This window comes from Nyctereutes procyonoides, unplaced genomic scaffold (assembly GCF_905146905.1).
Source record: "Nyctereutes procyonoides isolate TBG_1078 unplaced genomic scaffold, NYPRO_anot_genome, whole genome shotgun sequence".
Taxonomy (NCBI): Eukaryota; Metazoa; Chordata; class Mammalia; order Carnivora; family Canidae; genus Nyctereutes; species Nyctereutes procyonoides.
In genome coordinates, this window is record NW_026575020.1 from 31,066,635 (window position 1) to 31,085,525 (window position 18,891).

Sequence of the window (18,891 nt, forward strand, 5' to 3'; positions counted from 1 at the left end):
AGAAGGGGATACCCCAGACCTGAGTGAACCACAAGGAAATGAAGTCACTTCCTAAGGAGACTATACCCACTTTATTAGTGCTCGCTTCCAAAACTAGGAGCCAGATGCCCAGTCTCTGGACAGAGGGGAGAATCCATTCATGGGAGTCATCAGACTTTAAGAAACTTCAGATTGTATAAAATTTTGTTCAAAGAAATGTGCCGTTGAGTTCTGAGTCACAAACTGAAAATGTCTGTTACAGATTTTTGTGGGGAAAGGCCTGGAGATGGGGCAGCGGTTATGCATTTTCCCAGGCGCTGTCTCTGCCCTACTGGATGGAAAGTAATGGGGTGGTGCTGGTGTGGAGTCTGGCTTGAGCTGGGGCTTCATTGTCTTCAAGAATCATGACATACCCGAGAGGCCACAGGTCTCAAGTCAGGACACTCACTTAGGAGCAGCCAGGAGAATTTAGATGAACAGGTTTCACTTGAAAATTCATATTAAAATTTGGATGAATGAAGACAAAGTAGGCCAGTCTCTGAAAACCAGTTTCAGAAAGAATTGAGAAATAGGAGACAAGGGTGGTTTTTACAACCCGGCTCTCATCGCCTACATGAGGCTCTGCTTGTGCCAGGCCTCCCTTGGGCACCTGTTGGGCCTGCAGCTGGATAGCCCTGGGGCTGAGAATGGGGAGGGGGGCTTGGCTGGGTGAGCAGGGGTGGCCTAATGGAGTCAGGGAAGGAACCAGTGGGGAAGGAGGCCATGTGGGTTGGTGCCAACTTCCAAACAGACCCCTGGGTCTGGGTATCACCAGACTGGTCAGGGGCTCAAGTACAGTGGTGCTGGTGCTTTGGCTACCCCCTCAACCCCCAATCCGGGGCTCGTGTCTTCCTGAGCTCTGGCCCCAGTTTATAGCTTGCCTGCCACAAGGCTAAGCTCCTGACCTCTATCCCCGAGATGCTGTACCCATCCCATCCCCGCCGGGGTAACCACAGAAACAAATAGTCCACACTGCTGCCCACCTGCCATCTGAGCCAGGCTTGTCTCCCTCAGGCCCCATCCCAGCAGGTACGGAGAGCCTGGTGTCCCCAAAACAGTTGCCAGCGCTGGCATTGATGCTGGAAAGGCATCAAACTAGGATGATGGACTCCGGCAGAGTAGTGGATTAAATAACTGAAGTAACGGTTATGTGTTGATTTCCTCAAAACAGCCCTGCCCTCCTGCCTGGGTGGCTGAGGCTGCAGGAGGCTTTCTCCCACAGGCACTGCAGCCACATGCTGCACAGCCCCACTGCCAAGTGCTGGGGCCACCAGCGGCCCTGCAGCCACCATAGGTGGCCCACGTGGGCTCTGTGTGCATTCATGTTTGAGAACCACAAAGCCACCCAATGTCCCATGGCACTCCTCCCACGGCCACCGAATGCTCCACCTCCTAGCATGCTCCCAGTTCTGCTCTCCCAACGGATCTAAGAAATCCCATCTCCCATCCTGTGCATTCAGACACATCTGCAATCGGAACACATCTTACAATTAAAGGATGAAGGGCCTCACAATATTGGGTCCACCTGGATGACCCCCAGGGAAAGATCTCGCTTGCTCCTGGCCCTGTTTCAGGGACGTTGCTGGTTGAGCGTGAAGGCAAACACTGTGCTGAGAAAACACTCCATGAAGCAAACCAGGTCCTCCTACCCTTCCCCGGGGGCCCAGGGAGGCTGGGAAGGGTGGACAGGCCAGCAGCCTCTGTGGGGAGACAGGCTGGCACTGACCACCTCGTGACTGCTTGTCTCCAGGAGCACAGAGCACAGGTTAAGAACATTAACCTGCTTGCCTACAGCAGTTAGCCTTGAACCTTCTTGGGCTCCACCGGTTTCTAGCTGCTGTGAAAGCAAACCTTTATTCCACCAAGTGGCCTATTTGATAGCCAAGAATCAGAAACTCGGGCAGCCCTGGTGGCGCAGCGGTTTGGCGCCGCCTGCAGCCTGGGGTGTGATCCTGGAGGCCCGGGATCGAGTCCCGCGTCAGGCTCCCTGCATGGAGCCTGCCTCTCTCTCTCTCTCTCTCTCTCTCTCTCTGTGTCTATGAATAAATAAATAAAATCTTAAAAAAAAAAAAAGAAATGTATAAAAAAAAAAAGAATCAGAAACTGAGCTATACTCAGCAACGTTAAATTTGCTTGAGTTTAAGAGAAAAGTCCCATGGTTTGCACCGTTTATGAATCTTTGCTGAAACTCACACCCAAAGAGACATGTGTGAACACACGCTGAGTCCACAGCCCACAGCCAGGCCAGATCTTGGCCAGCCTCTAGCGGAAGAGCCGGTAGGTCCTGGGCAGGCGCCCATCTCTGCTGGACAGCGCCGCCTGGATGTGCTCGTAGGCTGGCAGGTGGCTCAGATCACCCAGGGCGGCCACTGCAGGCTTCCTGCGAAGCATCTGAGAGGCAACTCTCCGGATGTCTTCTGGCTTCACGCTGCCTGGCACAGGGAACAAAAAGACCTCAGAGGAACGCCTGACTCCTGCACTCACTCTGTCTCCTGGTGTGGCTGTGGTCACTACAGACCCAGGGGTCCGAGGCAGGGCTGCGGACGTCAGGGGATCCAGATTCAGCCATGTGTAGACTGTACTGTGAGTCAGGGTGAAGTAACAGGAGATTTTCTTGGTAAACAGGGAAGTACCAATGGTTTAGAATCATTTTCAAATGCAGAAACATGTGCCCACCCAGAGAGGTTGATGCATCTAAAACAGAAAAGCTCCTTGTCTACAGAACTACCCCCATGGAGAGTCTGCAAGGAAGGAAACAACACTCCCCTCCCCATGCTTCATAGAGGAGTGGCCACACACGCAGACTGGCCTTCTGAGGAGGGACCCGGGAAGCACAGCTGCCTGGGCATGAAAAGCACACCCTGGGAACACAATGACAGGTAGCTTGATTTTGCTACAGAAAATGAGGCCTTAGGGAGATCGGGTGCTGCCATGCTCCATGGTCTGAGGGGCTCCCCAAGGGGCTGGGTAAGGATCCATCTATGGACAGAGCGAGTGCTGGAGTGGCCACGAGTTAACAAATGTCACCACAGAACTATCCTAACCCTTGTGGGGTCACAGACCCTTTGAAGAGCTGATGCAGCAGAGATAAACCTGTCCCCCAAGAGTCACAAGTAAGTAAAATTTTGACAGAGAACTCAGGGACTTCCTGTAGGTCACTCACAGGAGGCCATGGACACCTGCCACAGCGTCACAGACGGCACCACCACATGAGGCCTGTTTATGTCCATTATCTCATCGAATCTGCTTAGAAACCTGGAGCAGGGGCACCCCGTGTGGCTCAGTGGTTTAGCGCTGCCTTCAGCCCATGATCTGATCCTGGAGACCCACGATCGAGTCCCATGTTGGACTCCCTGCGTGGAGCCTGCTTCTCCCTCTGCCTGTTTCTCTCTCTCTCTCTCTCTCTCCCCCCCCTGCTTCTCCCTCTGCCTGTTTCTCTCTCTCTCTCTCTGTGTCTCTCATGAATAAATAAAATCTGAAAAAAATAAAAAAAGAAAGAAACCTGGAGCAGTGATAAAGGCCGCTTCACGAGGGGAAAAAAGCTAGGGTCACAGGGGTCTGCCCTCAGTGAACAAGGCAGAGCCGGTCCAGGACGAGGGCTCAAGAGTGTGGGAGCCACACCTAACCAGGGCCATGGCTGTGTCCTGGGAGGGAAAGGGGGAGCCCGGTCTGGGCACAGCAGCACAGTACTCACGGATGAGCGCACACAACTCGTGGGGCAGCTTTCTGGAATGGGTCGCCAGGACCTGCCTCCCTACGTCCTCAAAGATCACAGGCCTGGACTCCAGGTTCATCATGAGCATGGACATCAGCTGTGTCTTGGCCCGCTCCAGCTCCACCTGGGATTCAACCACTAAGTCACATGGTTCAGTTCGCAGCAGTTCACATACCATTGCCCAATCATGGGCAAGGCACAAGGAAGACAAATTCAACGGTGGGAGTGGGGGTGGGTGAAGACCGGGGTGGGGGGGCACAGACCACACAGACCCCAGGCATGGCGCCCAGGTTAACTATGTTCCCTGTGTCCTCTAGGGAAACTCTGAGGGGACCAACTTGATCTACTAATACTAAGTCTGGGCCTTGAGCCTCTCTGACCAAGTCTGAAACTGAAATCCATGACTCTGGTGAGTTCCATTCACAAAGGTCAGCTGGAAACCAGAAGGCACAGAAACGCAGCTGGGTAAGAGATGATGGTGCCCTGCCTTCAGGAGCTGCCAGGCGCGAGCAGAGCACACACGCTAGAGATGAAGCAGCTGCTGAGGTTTCATGTCATTGTCTATGCATGAGGACTCCTGATTTCAGACAAGTCCTTTCCATTTTTCTAACTCCAGGCAAATACTTAAAACATACCTCAAATTAGCTTCATGTTAGTGGGAAGTACTTCTTCCCAGTGGGCCGCTAATGGAGCCCCCCTACCCCCAGATTTTTAAATCTTAAAAAAAATTTTTTTTGAAATATATCTTTTTTTAAACAATGCTTCTTGGGCGCCTAGGTGGCTCAGATGGCTAAGTGCCTGCCTTCAGCTCAGGTCATGATCTCAGGGTCCTGGGATGGAGTCCTGCATGGGGCTCCCTGCTCAATGGGGAATCTGCTTCTCCCTATCCCTCTCCTCCTTCCCTTTCTCCTCCAGCTCATTCTTTCTCAAATAAATAAAAACTTGAAAATTAAAGTAAAATACAGAAATAAACTACCCTTCTTTCTCTGACTAAAAAGGGAATATGGGACTATTGCAAAAAGCATGAACTGAATAGGAAAGAAGATCTACAGGTGAAGGCTGTGCGTCAACCCCAAGAGGCACTCAGCCCACACACTGGGGCTCTTTTTCTGGGGCCTTCTATGTGCGTGCATACAGAACCTGCTTATTCATGCCAGCACCAGTCCAGGAAGAAACAAGATCTCTAAATGCGTAAGGTGATCAAAACTATGCCAAAAAAAAAAAACAACAAGGAAACAAAGACTTAGATTAAAACATAAAATGGAGTTCGGGACACCCAGCGGGCTCAGTCCACAGAGCAGATGGCTCTCCGTCTTGGGAGCGTGAGTTCCAGCCCCATGCTGGGGAGAGAGATTACTTTGAAATAAAACCTTTAAAGACAAAACAAAATAAAAACAAAAAAGCAGAACAAAACACAAAATGGGAATTAGAGGAGAGCTCAAGAACTACCCTGAGTGGCCTACTGATCCATGTGGCATGCCTCTAATTCACATGGTTCTGCAGGGTGGCTGAAAAGGACACACAAAACCGCTCTGCACTATTCCTTCCAGGAAGCTGGAGGAGGATGCAGGGCCAGGAAGGTGCAAACACACCCGGTGCTGGCAGGGCAACAACTGTTCTCCATGCTGACAAGGGAGGAGGGGAGGAGCTCAGCTGTAGGCCCCAGCCACCCAGGGGGCTGCACTGCTCTGGCTGGGATGTTGGTGCTGGGGGCACAGAGGATGGACCTGCTGCCACCCACCCCCACATTATGTTCTCTAACCTGCCCGCACTGTGGGGACATTTGCAGACAGCTCTATGCCATACTTACCACATCCACAGTTCCAGCCATTAAAATAAATTCCTTTGTGAGGATTTCTACCATTTCTCGAACCTTTAAGAAAGAAGGTACAGATGAAGAGTGTGATCTGGGCCTGATAGCCTATCTTTTCCAACCGTGGCAACAACCTCCCTGCTCTCAGAGACCAGCTCTGTATACTGAGACATGACCTGCACAGGAAGTAGAAGCTGCTAGCTCCGGGGCTGGCCCTCACCTGTCTGGGGTCAGCGCTGGCATGGACGCACAGAAGGCCCGTGTCCTCATAGCTATGGTGGTAGGAGGTTGCATTGTACATCCAGTGGTGCCTGTAGGAAGCGTGGACAAAGGGACACCTGGAAGGTGGTGTCACAGCCCAAAAGCACCCTCAGCCAGGCCTGGCGACCCTGGGACAGCCAAGTGAGAGGAATCCAACCTACCTGTTGAGCACATTGAGATAGAGCCTGGTAAACATGCCTTTGCCAGGTCCGCCAGCTGAGAAGGAGCCACCGCCTCCCATCATCATGTTCAGTACGGCAAAGGGGATGAAATCTTCCTCCTGCGGGACATGGGAGGGCAGAACTTGGCCGGGAGGTAACCCCCAGTTCCAAGATGTGGTGGGACCCGGCTAGGACTTACCAAAAAGGAACAGCTCTCCAGTCCTATCATGATGTGTGTGAGCTCGGGGAATGGGGCAGGGCCAAGGCTGACGTTGGACATGTCTCTTTCCAGCTGTAACCAAAGAGAGTGAAGAGTGTTTCCACATGAAAAATAAGCAGGCCTCAAAAACCTCTCAGGTCACATGAATTTAAAAACAGCTCCAGGGGCATCTGGTGGCTCAGAGGTGGAGTATCCAATCTTGATCTCAGGGTTGTCATTTCAAGCCCCACGGTGGGCTCCACATGGGTGTGAAGCCTACTTTAAAATAAAAAAATAGGCAAAAAAACCCCACCATGGTTCTATAGAAATCCTAGATCAACATCCATAAACTCCCTCTAGAGGCAAGAATGATCCTTTAGCCTTCCAGTGAAGCTAAATTCACTCCTAACACGCACTTGGGTTTAAGCAAGAAACATGTCCTACTCTGGCACGACGTGTTATGGTAAAGCCACAAAAGCATAGCTAATTCTAACACCTGCAGGATAAAGCTGAGAACACACAAAAACAGATACTTAAGAAAACCCCAAAAACCAAAAACAGTCCAGAAACTGCTTTACCTTGACAACACCCCCAGTGTACTGCGCTACTGATCTGTCGACATCCACAGCCTTCTCACATCCCCAGGCCGGCTGGGTTCCCAGGAGGTACTTTCTGGCACATTCCACCAGGTGCTCGTGCTCCACCCCAACCCCAGCCAGCACCATGCGGTCAGGGGTGTAATAGTTTCTCAGGTAGGAATGAAGCACTTCTCGATCAATCTTTGCTATGTTTTCTGTGGGGCAGAAACGGTGGAGGCCAACTGTGTTTTCCCGATAAGCAGCCTAATAAAAAGAGGGAGAAATAGATGACAGAGAGGCCATGGCCAAGTCTCCTCCCTTGAGGTACTATGACCTTAGCTGTGGCAGCAAAAACCCACAGCTGCTTAGCTTCACTAGTTTGGCAGTAGTTCTGTGTGTTTATAAAAGCAATAAGGTCTATCTCTCCAAAAAAGATTAAAAAAAAAAAAAAAAACCCACATCAAGTAAAAAGATCGTTGTGGAAACAGATTAAGATCTTGTTACTAGGGCAGCCCCGGTGGCGCAGCGGTTTAGCGCCGCCTGCAGCCCGGGGTGTGATCCTGGAGACCCGGGATCGAGTCCCGCGTCGGGCTCCCTGCATGGAGCCTGCTTCTCCCTCTGCCTGTGTCTCTGCCTGTGTCTCTATGAATAAATAAATAAAATCTTAAAAAAAAAAAAAGATCTTGTTACTATAAATATGAGAATGTCAGGGACGCCTGGGTCGCTCAGGGGTTGAGTGTCTGCCTTCATTCGGCTCAGGTCGTGGTCCCGGGGTCCTGGGATCAAGTCCCACATCAGGCTCCCTGTAGGGAGCCTGCTTCTTCCTCTGCCTGTGTCTCTGTCTCTCTGTGTGTCTCTCATGAATATTAAAAAAAAAAAAAAATGAGAACGTGAGAAACTTGCACGAGAAGCAGGCATGGAAATGAAGCTTCTGTCCACACCTATAACCTGTGAGCAGCTTCAGGGCCGCTGACACGGAGGTAGGGGAGAATGTTTAAGAGTTTTCCAGTACCTCATGAATCATCTCCGTGAGAAGTGGTTCTGGGTCAGGTCGCATGTTAAGGTCCTCCAGCTCAAATTGGACAGCCATTCGTGTCATCTCAATTTCTTCGTCTACAAAGAACCCAGACAAGGCTCAGACCACACCAGCCAGCAGAGAGATGGTGCAGGGCCTAGGCTGCCAGGCTGGGCCAAGTGTCCCTGTCTGGAGAACACTGGCAGTCTCCTTGGCCTTCATCTGGGGTAGACCTAGGGGCACCTGTGTCAGCGAGGAGGGTACCACCATGTGGGGAGGTGGGCCTCTTGTCCAGCTAGGCCCTGAGGCAGCCACCTGGACCTACTCTGAGCCCCAGTTTCCCTCCCATGAGAGGCACTCAGGCCCCTGACCTGTATGCCCCAAAGGGCCACTGTGAGGATAAAGTCACTTGGGATGCGGGAAGGTGCTTACAAGAGGCACAGTCCAGCATCACAACTGCCACCTCAACAGCTACCTGGAGTATGTACTGGAAAGATCTTAACTCAGCACTAAGGCCCTGAACCACATGGCCAGGCTAACGTGACCAGAGTACAGCCACGGTGGTGGCAATAGTCAGCATAGCCCACTCTGGCCCACTTCAAGCATAGAATTCAAAGTCCTGCCACTACCAGGCCAAGGAAAGGGATGGAGACAGGGACATAGAAGCTTCTGGCAGCACACCAGCCCAACTGTTTAAATACAGTCTGAAGGGACGCCTGGGTGGCTCAGCGGTTGAGCGTCTACCTTCAGGTAGGGGCATGATCCCGGGGTCCTGGGATCGAGTCCCGCATCAGGCTCCCTTGCAGGGAGCCTGCTTCTCCCTCTGCCTGTGTCTCAATCTCTCTTCTTTCTCAGGAATAGATAAATAAAATCTTAAAAAAAAAAAGTAAATAAATAAGTAGATACAGTCTGAAATGTCCTTCAGAAGTCAAAGACCCAGGGCCACCTGGCTGGCTCACTCAGAGGAGCATGCAACTTTTGATCTTGGGGTTGTTTGAGCCCCATGTTGGGTGTGGTACAGAGTACTTAAATGAATAAAAACTTAGAAAAAAAAAATGAAAGACCCAATTTAACTAAAAACATCAGAAGACACAGACTTTTGTCAATGTATTAAACATAAAGGCCTTTCCAACCATCAGAGTTATTTCCAAGGGAACCGGGCCAACTCACTGGTAATCGACCCCAAGGGCTGCACACAGTGCTCAACTTCAGGGGCAGGGTTTCCACGTGCCTCCCAACAGCCCAGCCCCCAGCCCTCTCATGCAGCAGCCCAGGGCACACCTGTGAGCCTGGGGTGTAGGACCACGTCAGCCAGCAAACCAACCACTGTGTCCAGGCCTTTAGAATCAGCAGACACAGCATACATGGTCGTGTCCCTGGAAAGCAGCAATGACAGCAGGCACAAAGGTCACAGCAGGAGACACCAGCAGGGGCCATTCCCCATTCTACACTGAAGACCAGCACACACTTGGTATGTCCCATCTCACAGCATAACTTCCAGCATGCGCTGGAGTGAAAGCAGACGCCCAGGCAGGATGGACAAGAGCCAGTTCTGAGACGTCCCAAGCACAGGATACCTGCCATGGGGGGGGGGGGGTCATCATGTGCTTCCTATCTGTGGCCCCAACTGTCTGGTGCACCTGGTGCACATGCAGTATACCTGGCCGCATGTGGCTACGGACAGAGCCACATATGGCAGACCAACACCACCTGCACTATCCACAGGCCCCTACATGTATACGCTGGCTACATTCTGGACCTCTCCCTGTCCACAAGAAGACCACTGCCTCTCCCTGGCTGAGTCTCTCCTTATGCTGTTCCCAGAATCTGAGCCGCCTCCTCCCCTCAGCTGGTCTGACAAACTCAAGACCAGTCCAAGGTCAAGTTTGCTATAGTTGTTCCTCTCCTGACTCCAGATCAGGTTAGTTGTTCGTTCATCCCAGTGCTCCCACCAGTCTTCAGTGTCTGGCTCTCGCAACCATGACCTGTTGTGCAGCCCTCTGCTGTGTCCCTAGTACCCAGCTGGAGTCTCTGGGGGCTGCCTGGCCCTCCAGCATGTTCTCTGCTCTTAGCGTCGCTGTCTACATGCTTTGCCCATCAAATTCTCCACCCGACCCAGCCCAGGCCCATTCTTCACTGCTAACCTCCACAGCCTCTTCAGGGCATGGGTTTCAGTCGGACTCAGACCAAGGATAAGAACCACAGCTCCCCATGGATGCAAAGTAAGCTGGCGTACCTTGATGTCTGGCAGTCACAAATACCCCCGTGCTTTTCCAATGTAAGTAGAATTTCATCTTTGCTCTCAAATCGATCAGTTGACTAGTGAAAATAAATAAGTACACCTAAGTATGCAATCCAAAACCAACTCTAATATGCAATTTTTAAGGAAAAAATTTACTTTTATTTTTAAAACATCTGAAATAAGATTATCTTTTAATCTAAATATCTTTTAGCAGGATTATCTTAGCAATTTTGTCACTTATAAAACAACTGTTTTAGAAACAATAAAACTTGGTAGGCTCTTCTCAAATACAGTTACAAAAATTACAAATTAGACACTGACCGAAAATGCCAATTTTTCCAAAAAGTGAGCAATTCCGCTAAGATATTTTGCTTCATATCTTGATCCTGAATTAATAAGAACTAGCAATAAAGAGAAAATTGAGAGGTTAAGCCAAACGTTATAATGAAAAAAAACTTTTAACACTGAACATGATCAGACAGGCCGACCTAATTACATGAGGGTGACAGTGTGTCCGCTACCTGGGCTACATATCCACAGCTGCACTGTGTACAGTTGTATGGAGTTGTATGCTTTGTATTTGTGGTAGAAAAGTGTTAGAACTCTAGGAAGGTAGAAAGGGGAAAAACCCATCACCACCATGGCGCCTCAGTGCTTCACGTACTTGGTTTTTAGGGCCTGTATCACACTTTTCCACACAGAACACAACTTACAATGTGTTTAAGCACAACGATCAACGGAAGTATGTGGGCATGAAAACAAGCAGGATGACCCACAACACCACCAACAGTACTTACTTCCTACCGTACAAAATTGTCCAAATTTGTTCTGGGAGGCTACGCGAAGCCCATTGTCCAGCGTGGTGACTTTGGTTTCAAACTTTTCTTGTCCGTCGACTGTAGCAAAAACAGGCTTAGGCACTCCGGGTAAGGGGGAAGAGAGTGGGACGTGGGGATAGGCGCCACCACCACTGAACTGTCTGTGCGAAGGGGCACCGGACCTAAACAGAGAGGTTGCCCAGTTACAGCACACCTGACACCGCGGAGCCTGTGGTGAGCATCCGGGTGCCCACAGTCACGTTTTGCCCACGTTAAAACTCAGTGCATCCCATTCTGCGGATTTGTTTCTACACACCCTGAGACGACACATAGGAGTGATCAGAGCCCCACTGCTAGGTACAAATCCAGGCTCGGCCCAGGGGCCTGCAGCAAGTTGATCAGTTCTTTGGGCCGAAATCAGTTCTTTGTCTCTCGTAAAAGACAGTAGTGACAGCACCTCACTGTGATGCGGGTTAACCTCTCACACACAGCCCCTCTAGGGTCCACACACAAGCCAAAGCTCTCAACGCCCTGTCCCCCAGTTGTCTTAGAGCCCTCCCCACCCCACCCCCAGGGCCCCTCGTGGTGGCCTGCTGGCGGCACCCTTAAACACACTCGGTCCTCACCGCAAAGCAGCTGTTCTTCCCGGTCTGGCCTGTCCTGCTCCTACCTGCGCCTTCCCCGCGGCTGCCCCTTCTCCAGAAGTTCCTCGTCTCTTGACTTACCAATGCCACCTGCTCGGACAGGCCACCCTCCGCACGCTGCCTGAAGCCCCTGTCCCACTACCTGCCGCCAGACCATCCTTCCTGAAGCTGGAAGCCTTCACGCGACCGCTCCCGCTTGGTCCGCACGCCCGCCGCCGGGGACCAGGGAGGGGCCCCACCAACTGTGGCCTGAGACGGCTTGCTCGCCGCCAAGAAGGCGGGAGGGCGGCGGGGGCGGGGAGAGCGCGGCGCCTGCTGCAGTCGAGGCGGCACCGAGGCCCCGCGGGCTCGGCCTCACGACGGGGCCCCGCGGCAGGACCGGGCCGGGGCGGAGAGAACACGTGGCCTCCGACGGCCCCGTCGGGCCAGGAGGACTGGGCGGGAGAGGGCCCAGCGGACTGGGAGAGGACAGACAGGCGGATGAGGCTCGGAGCCCGGGCCCGGGGGTCCCGGCAGGGAAGCGCCCCCAGCGCTTCGGAGACGAGGCTGGGGTCCCGAAGCCCCAGCCCCAACCCGCGGCGCCGCGTCTGGGCGTGGGGAAGCCAGAGACTGAGCGTTCGGGCGGACGCGCGCCGCCCCGGCCCCCGGCGCGCCCCCGGCTCACCTCAGCCGCGAGCAGCGCCACGAGCCCGAGCCGCGAAGCAGCACCCGCGCCGCCGCCAGTACCATAGCCGCCATCTTGGGCCTCCGCCCCCTGCTTCTGTCGTCACTTCCGACCCCGCCCTCGAAGCCCCGCCCCTGCGGCGTCAGTCCACAGCGCTCGGTCGCGCGCTTCCGGTGCCGGGAGCGGAAGCCGCGGCGAGAGGCTGGGAGCGGCGGCCGGGCTGCGGGCGACGGGCGCGGGCGACTCGGGCCGCGGCCGGGGTGGAGCCGGGGCCATGGAGCCGCTGCTGCCGGGCTAGGGAGGGCCGGCGCCGCCGGGCCCGCGGCGATGGCGGGCTACGCGCGTCGCCCGGGCGTCCCTCCGCTGTCGCGAGCCCGGAGCCTCGTCATTCCGGACGGTGAGCGGCCGGGCGGGGCGGCGGGGCCGAGCCCGCCGGACCCCGGGGCCGCCCCCGCCTCGCCGGGCCGGGCTGCAGGTGAGGCGGGCCGCGAAGAGCGCGGCCAATCGCTCTCGTTGTTATTGCAGCTCCAGCGTTCTATGAGCGCCGGTCTTGTCTCCCCCAGCTAGACTGTGAGCGCCCCCATGGCAGGGACCTGGACTCCCACTTCTTCGGCATTCGGCCGACGTTTATGTGCTATGTGCCCAGCCCGGTGCTAGCTTCCGTGGGAGACACAGGTGAGAGACAAGCCTCAGGGAGCCCCGAGCTGGCTGGGCCTGTAGGCTGCTTGCTGTGGCCTTAAGTCCCCCCTGACCCAGCGACTTAAGTGTGGCCTTGGGGCGCTCCCCCCCCCAAGTACAGACACTCACTGTAGGCTGGTAAGTGCCCAGCAGAAGCCCCGCAGACCACCTCCTTCCAGGAGACCCTGGCAGCGGCTGGGCTAGTTCATCCTGCTCTCCCTGGAGCATTCAGGCTGCCCTGCAGACAGGGCGTAGGGAGAGCTCGGTGGTTGTGTCAGGGTCTCAGGAGAGTGGCCACCTGTGAGGGTATTCAGGAGGTATCTCAAGACACAGGAGGGCCTGCGCTACCGAACACTGCTCCTCAAATCCGACAGGGAGCTTTTTCTGAATCACAGACGCCAGGGCCCACGGAAGCCATACCGTCTCCATGGGCAGGAGCCTGGGGCCTCGGGTTTGAAAAGTTCCCCAGCCTGTGAGAATCATGGCAGTAGAGACCCCCGTGTTGGAAAAAAGTTGTCACAGAGGCCTCCATGATCATGGTCAAGCAGTGATGTCTCTTTGCAGATTTTGGCTACGGAAAGGGGAAATGTACTAAGCAAGGTCCTCCTGGAGCCCAAGAGACACATTTCGGAGGTATGGTGGTTGAGCAGTCCTCTCTTTCCCTCTCCCCAACACCTAGTACCAAGCACGTGCCCTGTGCTGGGGTGTCAGTTTGACAGCATATAATTCGTCTGCCAAGTGGGGTGGAGTCCGAAGGATGGACTCTTGACCCTAGAGTAGAAAGAGGGTATGGGGATGGGAGAACCTGGGACATGCAGGACACAACATGGAAAGTAACAGTAGAGGGGTCTGAGGAGCCTTCACAGGCCCAGACAACAGGAGTCCGCTTTACACGAGGCTGGCACCTGGGCTTCGATGGCTGTGGACTGAAAGGGCCACAGTTTTACTGGTTAGGAACCAGGAGAGCTGGAAGGATGGATGGGTGAGCAGGGAAAGGACAGAGGTGGAGCACTGATTCCCGATGTGGCTGTACCATTAGAACTCTGACGGCCCCTAACACATATTGTGCCCCAAGCCAACTAACTCCGTTTGTATGGGAGTAGAGGCCCATTGTCCTCCCAAAGATCCGGAGGGTGGTCTCCATGGGCAGCAAGGTGGGGGAACCAAGGGGTTGGGAACGGGAAGGAGAATTCATAAGGAAACTATACCCCTGTTACCGGGCTGGAACTCACAAGCCCAAGTCGCTCTACTGACTGAGCCAGCCAGGTGCCCCAGGAAAGAGAATTCAGAGTGTGGAAGTACATCTCTTTTATTGGCTAGGTTTTTCGTTTCCTAGCATCAGTGCGAGCAATAAGGGTGAAGTCCTGATTTTAGATGTGGTCATGTTCTAGAAAAAAAATTTTTTTTGTTTTTGTTTTCTTGTGTTCTAGAAAAATTAAAGTGGAGCTTCCTTTTTAATGATTTTCAGGAGACGTTTTGCAATTGTGTTGTATGATCCTGTTTCAGGTGATAAACTTGAAGATCTTACAGAGGCCAATCCATTCTCCTTTAAAGAGTTTCTGAAAACCAAGAACCTCACCCTGTCAGGAGAGGATACAGCCAACAACAGGATTTATTCAAAGGTAGATCCAAGGCATCATCTGCAATGTCTATTCACAGAAAAACATCCAGAGGACCTCTCTCTTCCATCGTGGGAGACATGGCAGGAGCTGGGGGAGAAAGGGAGCCCGCCCCTCATGCTGCTGGGAAAGTTGGGTAGAGAAGCTGCTGGGAGCCCTCCTCCTCCCTGCTAGACAGGACAGGGCCTTTTGTTCCACTATTGAGCACCTTGGAAGATAGGCCGCTAGCGGTTACTGAGTCTGAACTGTGCCTCTGTTTTCTTTAGGAACCCACAAGACACTCACTGGGACTCAGCCGCAACTCCCCAACTTCCCAGACTGTGGGGTATGGCCTGGAATATCAGCAGCCGTTTTTTGAAGACCCTACGGGGGCCGGTGACCTTCTGGATGAGGATGAAGACGAGGATGAGGACGATGGATGGAATGGGGCCTACTTGCCATCCACTGTGGAACAGACCCACTCCTCAGGGGTCGCCACCAGCACGTCACCTTGCAGCACATATGTCTCCTTTTTCTCCACCCCATCGGAGCTGGTGGGGCCCGAGACCCTGCCTCCGTGGACACTGAGCAACTCTGACTCTCACACCTCTCCAGCGGGGAGCCCCAGTGCAGACTTCGTAGCTCACGGAGAGTCTCTGGGGGACAGGCATCTCCGGACACTGCAGATAAGCTATGAAGCAGTAAGTGAGACGGCTCTGCATCTGTGCCTGGCCAGCACCTCATGTCTGAGCAGACAACCCGGAGCCTCTAAATGGCCTTGGGGGCCTGGGGTCTTGGCTCCAGGGACAAGATGGTCTGCTAGAGTTCCATGTGGCAGTCCCCTGAGTTGGCAGATTCCGTACATGGTGTGCCACCAGAAGAGCCCTGTGTGGGGCAGCGAGGTGCAGCCCCTCTCAGGTCCCTCGAGGGCCACCCTTCGGGAAAGGACCCACTCCAGGCATCAGCTCAGGGACATCTCGCTGTGTTCGGAGTAGAAGAAGTTTTTTTTTAGAAATGATTATCACCTAAAAGAGGAGTAAAACCGGCCTCCGTGATCATAGGCTTTTAAGGGGAGAGTATTCTATTCATGGTTCTCTTCTGTAAGTGAACAGTATGTTGACTTTCCAGAATATTCTTTCATCAGTTCCAGAGCCAATTTGCAGAGGTGCAGACTCCTTTTTAGTGAGATACAGTTTCTTTTTTTTTTTTTTTTAAGATTTTATTTATTTATGCATAGAGACACAGAGAGAGAGGTAGAGACAGAGGCAGAGGGAGAAGCAGGCACCATGCAGAGAGTCTGACGTGGGACTCGATCCTAGGGTCTCCAGGATCAGGCCCCGGCCTGCAGGCGGCACTAAACCGCTGCACCACCAGGGCTGCCTGAGATACAGTTTCTAATAGGATTTTCTTTTTCTACAGCTGAAAGATGAAAATTCTAAGCTGAGAAGAAAGCTCACTGAGGTGCAGAGCTTCTCTGACACTCAAACAGAAATGTACGTAGGCTCTGAGTCAGCGCTGCACTTCAAAACACCTGCTAACACTCAAGTCAGTCTTCCGTCAGTAACGAAGTGATCAGGGTGGAACCGAGCTTGGCTTTCATTGTATGTGTCTTGTGTTCTGAGCGAAAGTTTATTTCAAACACTAGGCCCAAACCCACCACGCTGGCTGAGAACCAGAGAGCAGTCAGTCTCGAGGCCCAGTGCCCTTGTGGTGTTAGCTACCCTGCCCCACTTAACTGCCTCTTGGGTGTATTTTGAGAGTAAGGTGCAGGAGTATTAAAAATTGGGTGTTTTCTGTCCCAAGGGTGAGGACACTAGAGCGGAAGCTGGAGGCCAAGATGATCAAGGAGGAAAGCGACTACCATGATCTGGAGTCAGTAGTCCAGCAGGTGGAGCAGAACCTGGAGCTGATGACGGTGCGGGGAGAGGGGGGTGTCTGAGGGCGGGGGGGCATTGTGATGCACTGGGTGTGGCTGGCTCCTCCGATATCAGCCCGCAGAGGCTGGTGTGAGGATGGATCTCTCATAATGGGCCCTGGGGTGGGGGCTAAGGGCTGGCTTCATCCTGCATTGGGGGCTCACCATGGTATACTGTGCTGATGCCTTTTTTTTTTTTTTGGTGGCAGAAACGGGCTGTGAAGGCAGAAAATCATGTCATGAAGCTGAAGCAAGAGATCAACTTGCTACAGGTGATTGGACAGCACGTGCACAGGTTCCAGGGGCCTCCCTAGCAGCTGCAGCTCCTACCCTGACTCAGATGAAGGAAGCAGCCTGGTCCTCCTGGCCCCATTTCCTCTGCTCCACGTAAGGGCGGTGGGCATGTACCAGATTGTCCAGAACAGTGTGGACCCTGGCACGGCTTTCCCATTTCTGCACATTGTGCAGAGGGTGGACTGAAGGACCAGGGAGTCCCGTGGGCCCCAAGAGCCCTCTCAGGAGAGGCCAACCCCATCTACTTGCTGCTCTGCTGAGGCTGCTGAGGTTGGCTTTAGCCGCCTTGCCTTCCAGACACTCTCCCATTCAGCTACCAAAGTGCTTTACTGCTCTTGCCCACCCCCAGGCACAGGTCTCAAACTTCAAGCGTGAGAATGAAGCCCTGCGGTCTGGCCAGGGCGCCAGCCTGATGGTGGTAAAGCAGAACACCGATGTGGCCTTGCAGAACCTCCGTGTCGTCATGAATAATGCCCACGCCTCAATAAAGTGAGTGTGGGGGAGCTGAGGGTGCCGGGGCATGGGATGGGGTGAGGCAAAGATGGCCAGTGGGCTCAGGGTACAGAAGTAGGGGCAGTCCTCAGCTTGGTGTTTGAAACCGGGACACAGCTCACAGCAGACAGGGCTCTAGGGGCAGGAGTGCACTCAATGGTCCCATTAATCTCTAGACCACACATTGTGTGCGGGACCAGCAGGCCCTCAAACCATCCGCATAGTAATCACATTTTTACCTAGCCCTCACCTCAGATGGATCACGGTCCCTACTCCCACACCTGCCAAACATCTCAGTTCTGAACAGAGAGAAATAACAGTTTACATCCTGTCGTAAGAAGCAAATGAGTTCATAGGAGGACCCCCCCCTCCCCCGAGATGGCTGGTGCCGACCTCCCCGAGCATCCCATCTGCCTGCCACGGGCTGGGCCCCTCTCCTGTTGGGGCCATTGGACAGTCATAGCCTCGGGTCCGTAATGTCTGTGTTTCCGTTTCAGGCAGCTGATTTCTGGAGCTGAAACATTGAATCTTGTAGCTGAAATCCTTAAATCTATAGACAGAATTTCTGAAATTAAAGATGAAGAGGAGGAGTCTTGATAGCACTGAGGTGCTTCCAGGTTGCAGCACCACTCACACTCAGACGTCCCTGTGCTCTGGATTTGGAAGTGCCATTGCATCTTTAAATGTGTCGTCCTCACCCGTAGTAAAGATATTTATCATGACATACTAATTTCATAACCCGACAGCACTAGCAGCCGACTGCAAGGACAAGCAGGCCACGTGTGAGAGCCGCGCCTGGCTCCTCTGCAACCCTTCTGGGTGAGCTCCCACTACGTCACAGACTGATGCTCTATCGGAAGACGTTTCTATAAAAGCCAGTGATTTTTTGAAGTTACTAAACCTGAAAACCAGTTTTATAATGTTTTCCGTTGTCATTTTAGAATGTTAATTATAAGTCAATTGTCCTTAATTTTGAAAGAGAGAAAGTAGGTGAGCTGTAGTCATAGGAAGCCTCAGAAGGTCCTGGTGCCTCTGTGACCTCATTTAGTCCCTAGCTGGCTCGGAGTCCATCCTGTGGCCCCATGGGTGGTGCCTTCCTTGGGAGACCTGAGCGCCACTGCCCCACATGAGCCCCAGGTCCCACAGGCTGTCCGCTCTGTGCAATCATCTAAACACACCTGTGGGCCTTTAGGTTTTAAAAACTGCTTGGGCTGGAGAGTTCTGATATATGTTGCCAGGGGTGGTTTATACAATGAAGTTTAGAATCGAGGAATTTATAGAGTGTGCAGGCCTTCCTGTGCTGGCACAAGGTCTGCCAGGGTGCCTTTCCAAATGCTTTCCCACATAGGGAAGTCATAACCTACACTATGTGCCTTCTTGGCGATTTTTCTGTAGATTTTTTTTTTTTTAATAAATTTCCCTTTTACCTTCCTGTTCCAATGGACAGCTTTTCTACTTAATAAATTATAAAATGTCTACGAACTGCCCCTTTCTTTCTGACTTAACCAGTTCTTCATGCTTGAGACTCAGTACTGGCCTCTGACTTCAGGGCCTCCATCTTGTCACAAGAGGTCATTTGTGCTGACAGGTTAAGCCTTAGTCCCATGCCCTGGGGGTCAAGGGGAGACTGACCACTGCTGCGTGGGCCTGATCACAGTGGCCAGTGCACTAGGGGTCGGAGCTGCGTGTTTTGGAGTTGGGACAGATTGGAGTCTAGTATTGCAGCATTCTTTCACATGGTTGAATTTTAAGACATTTAGACTGCTAAACTCTCTGATCCTAGCTA

At 53.0% G+C, this 18,891-nt stretch overlaps 2 protein-coding genes across 6 annotated transcripts; one reads left to right on the forward strand and one right to left on the reverse strand.

Moving 5' to 3' along the window:
* Nucleotides 1-48: 48 nt before the first annotated feature.
* Nucleotides 49-12,210, reverse strand: PMPCA (peptidase, mitochondrial processing subunit alpha). 3 transcript variants are annotated; one of them, XM_055321180.1, is made up of 13 exons: nucleotides 12,129-12,210; nucleotides 10,800-11,002; nucleotides 10,324-10,403; nucleotides 9,997-10,079; nucleotides 9,042-9,136; nucleotides 7,758-7,858; nucleotides 6,746-7,009; nucleotides 6,168-6,260; nucleotides 5,969-6,087; nucleotides 5,767-5,857; nucleotides 5,544-5,606; nucleotides 3,713-3,857; nucleotides 49-2,450 (listed from the first exon to the last, which is right to left on the reverse strand). In XM_055321180.1, the coding sequence occupies exons 1-13, from the start codon at nucleotides 12,200-12,202 to the stop codon at nucleotides 2,281-2,283; spliced, it is 1,581 nt and encodes a 526-aa protein (XP_055177155.1). In that variant the 5' UTR covers nucleotides 12,203-12,210; the 3' UTR covers nucleotides 49-2,280. The 3 variants fall into 3 exon arrangements, with proteins under 3 accessions (XP_055177155.1, XP_055177172.1, XP_055177165.1); XM_055321190.1 differs by having other exon boundaries at nucleotides 2,307-2,446; XM_055321197.1 differs by lacking the exons at nucleotides 10,800-11,002; nucleotides 12,129-12,210 and having other exon boundaries at nucleotides 9,993-10,079; nucleotides 10,324-10,379.
* A 115-nt stretch (nucleotides 12,211-12,325) lies between these two features.
* Nucleotides 12,326-18,583, forward strand: ENTR1 (endosome associated trafficking regulator 1). 3 transcript variants are annotated; one of them, XM_055337866.1, is made up of 10 exons: nucleotides 12,326-12,525; nucleotides 12,654-12,803; nucleotides 13,371-13,439; nucleotides 14,313-14,428; nucleotides 14,692-15,105; nucleotides 15,824-15,897; nucleotides 16,208-16,319; nucleotides 16,529-16,591; nucleotides 16,963-17,102; nucleotides 17,603-18,583. In XM_055337866.1, exons 1-10 carry the CDS (start codon nucleotides 12,456-12,458, stop codon nucleotides 17,700-17,702), a joined length of 1,308 nt encoding a protein of 435 aa, XP_055193841.1. In that variant the 5' UTR covers nucleotides 12,326-12,455; the 3' UTR covers nucleotides 17,703-18,583. The 3 variants fall into 3 exon arrangements, with proteins under 3 accessions (XP_055193841.1, XP_055193852.1, XP_055193860.1); XM_055337877.1 differs by lacking the exon at nucleotides 12,654-12,803 and having other exon boundaries at nucleotides 12,326-12,603; XM_055337885.1 differs by lacking the exon at nucleotides 12,654-12,803.
* Nucleotides 18,584-18,891: the final 308 nt, after the last annotated feature.

What these genes read in the sequence shown, in the direction of transcription:
- PMPCA (XM_055321180.1), bottom strand. Translation starts at nt 12,202, where the DNA reads ATGGCGGCTATGGTACTGGCGGCGGCGCGGGTGCTGCTTCGCGGCTCG. An exon ending in TCACGGAGATGATTCATGAG is followed by an intron (nt 7,010 to 7,757) that starts GTACTGGAAAAC and finishes TCTTTTTATTAG; the next exon opens with GCTGCTTATCGGGAAAACAC. An exon ending in TGGCTGGAACTGTGGATGTG is followed by an intron (nt 3,858 to 5,543) that starts GTAAGTATGGCA and finishes GTTGAATCCCAG; the next exon opens with GTGGAGCTGGAGCGGGCCAA.
- ENTR1 (XM_055337866.1), top strand. Translation starts at nt 12,456, where the DNA reads ATGGCGGGCTACGCGCGTCGCCCGGGCGTCCCTCCGCTGTCGCGAGCC. An exon ending in TCTGACACTCAAACAGAAAT is followed by an intron (nt 15,898 to 16,207) that starts GTACGTAGGCTC and finishes TTCTGTCCCAAG; the next exon opens with GGTGAGGACACTAGAGCGGA. An exon ending in AGAACCTGGAGCTGATGACG is followed by an intron (nt 16,320 to 16,528) that starts GTGCGGGGAGAG and finishes TTTTGGTGGCAG; the next exon opens with AAACGGGCTGTGAAGGCAGA.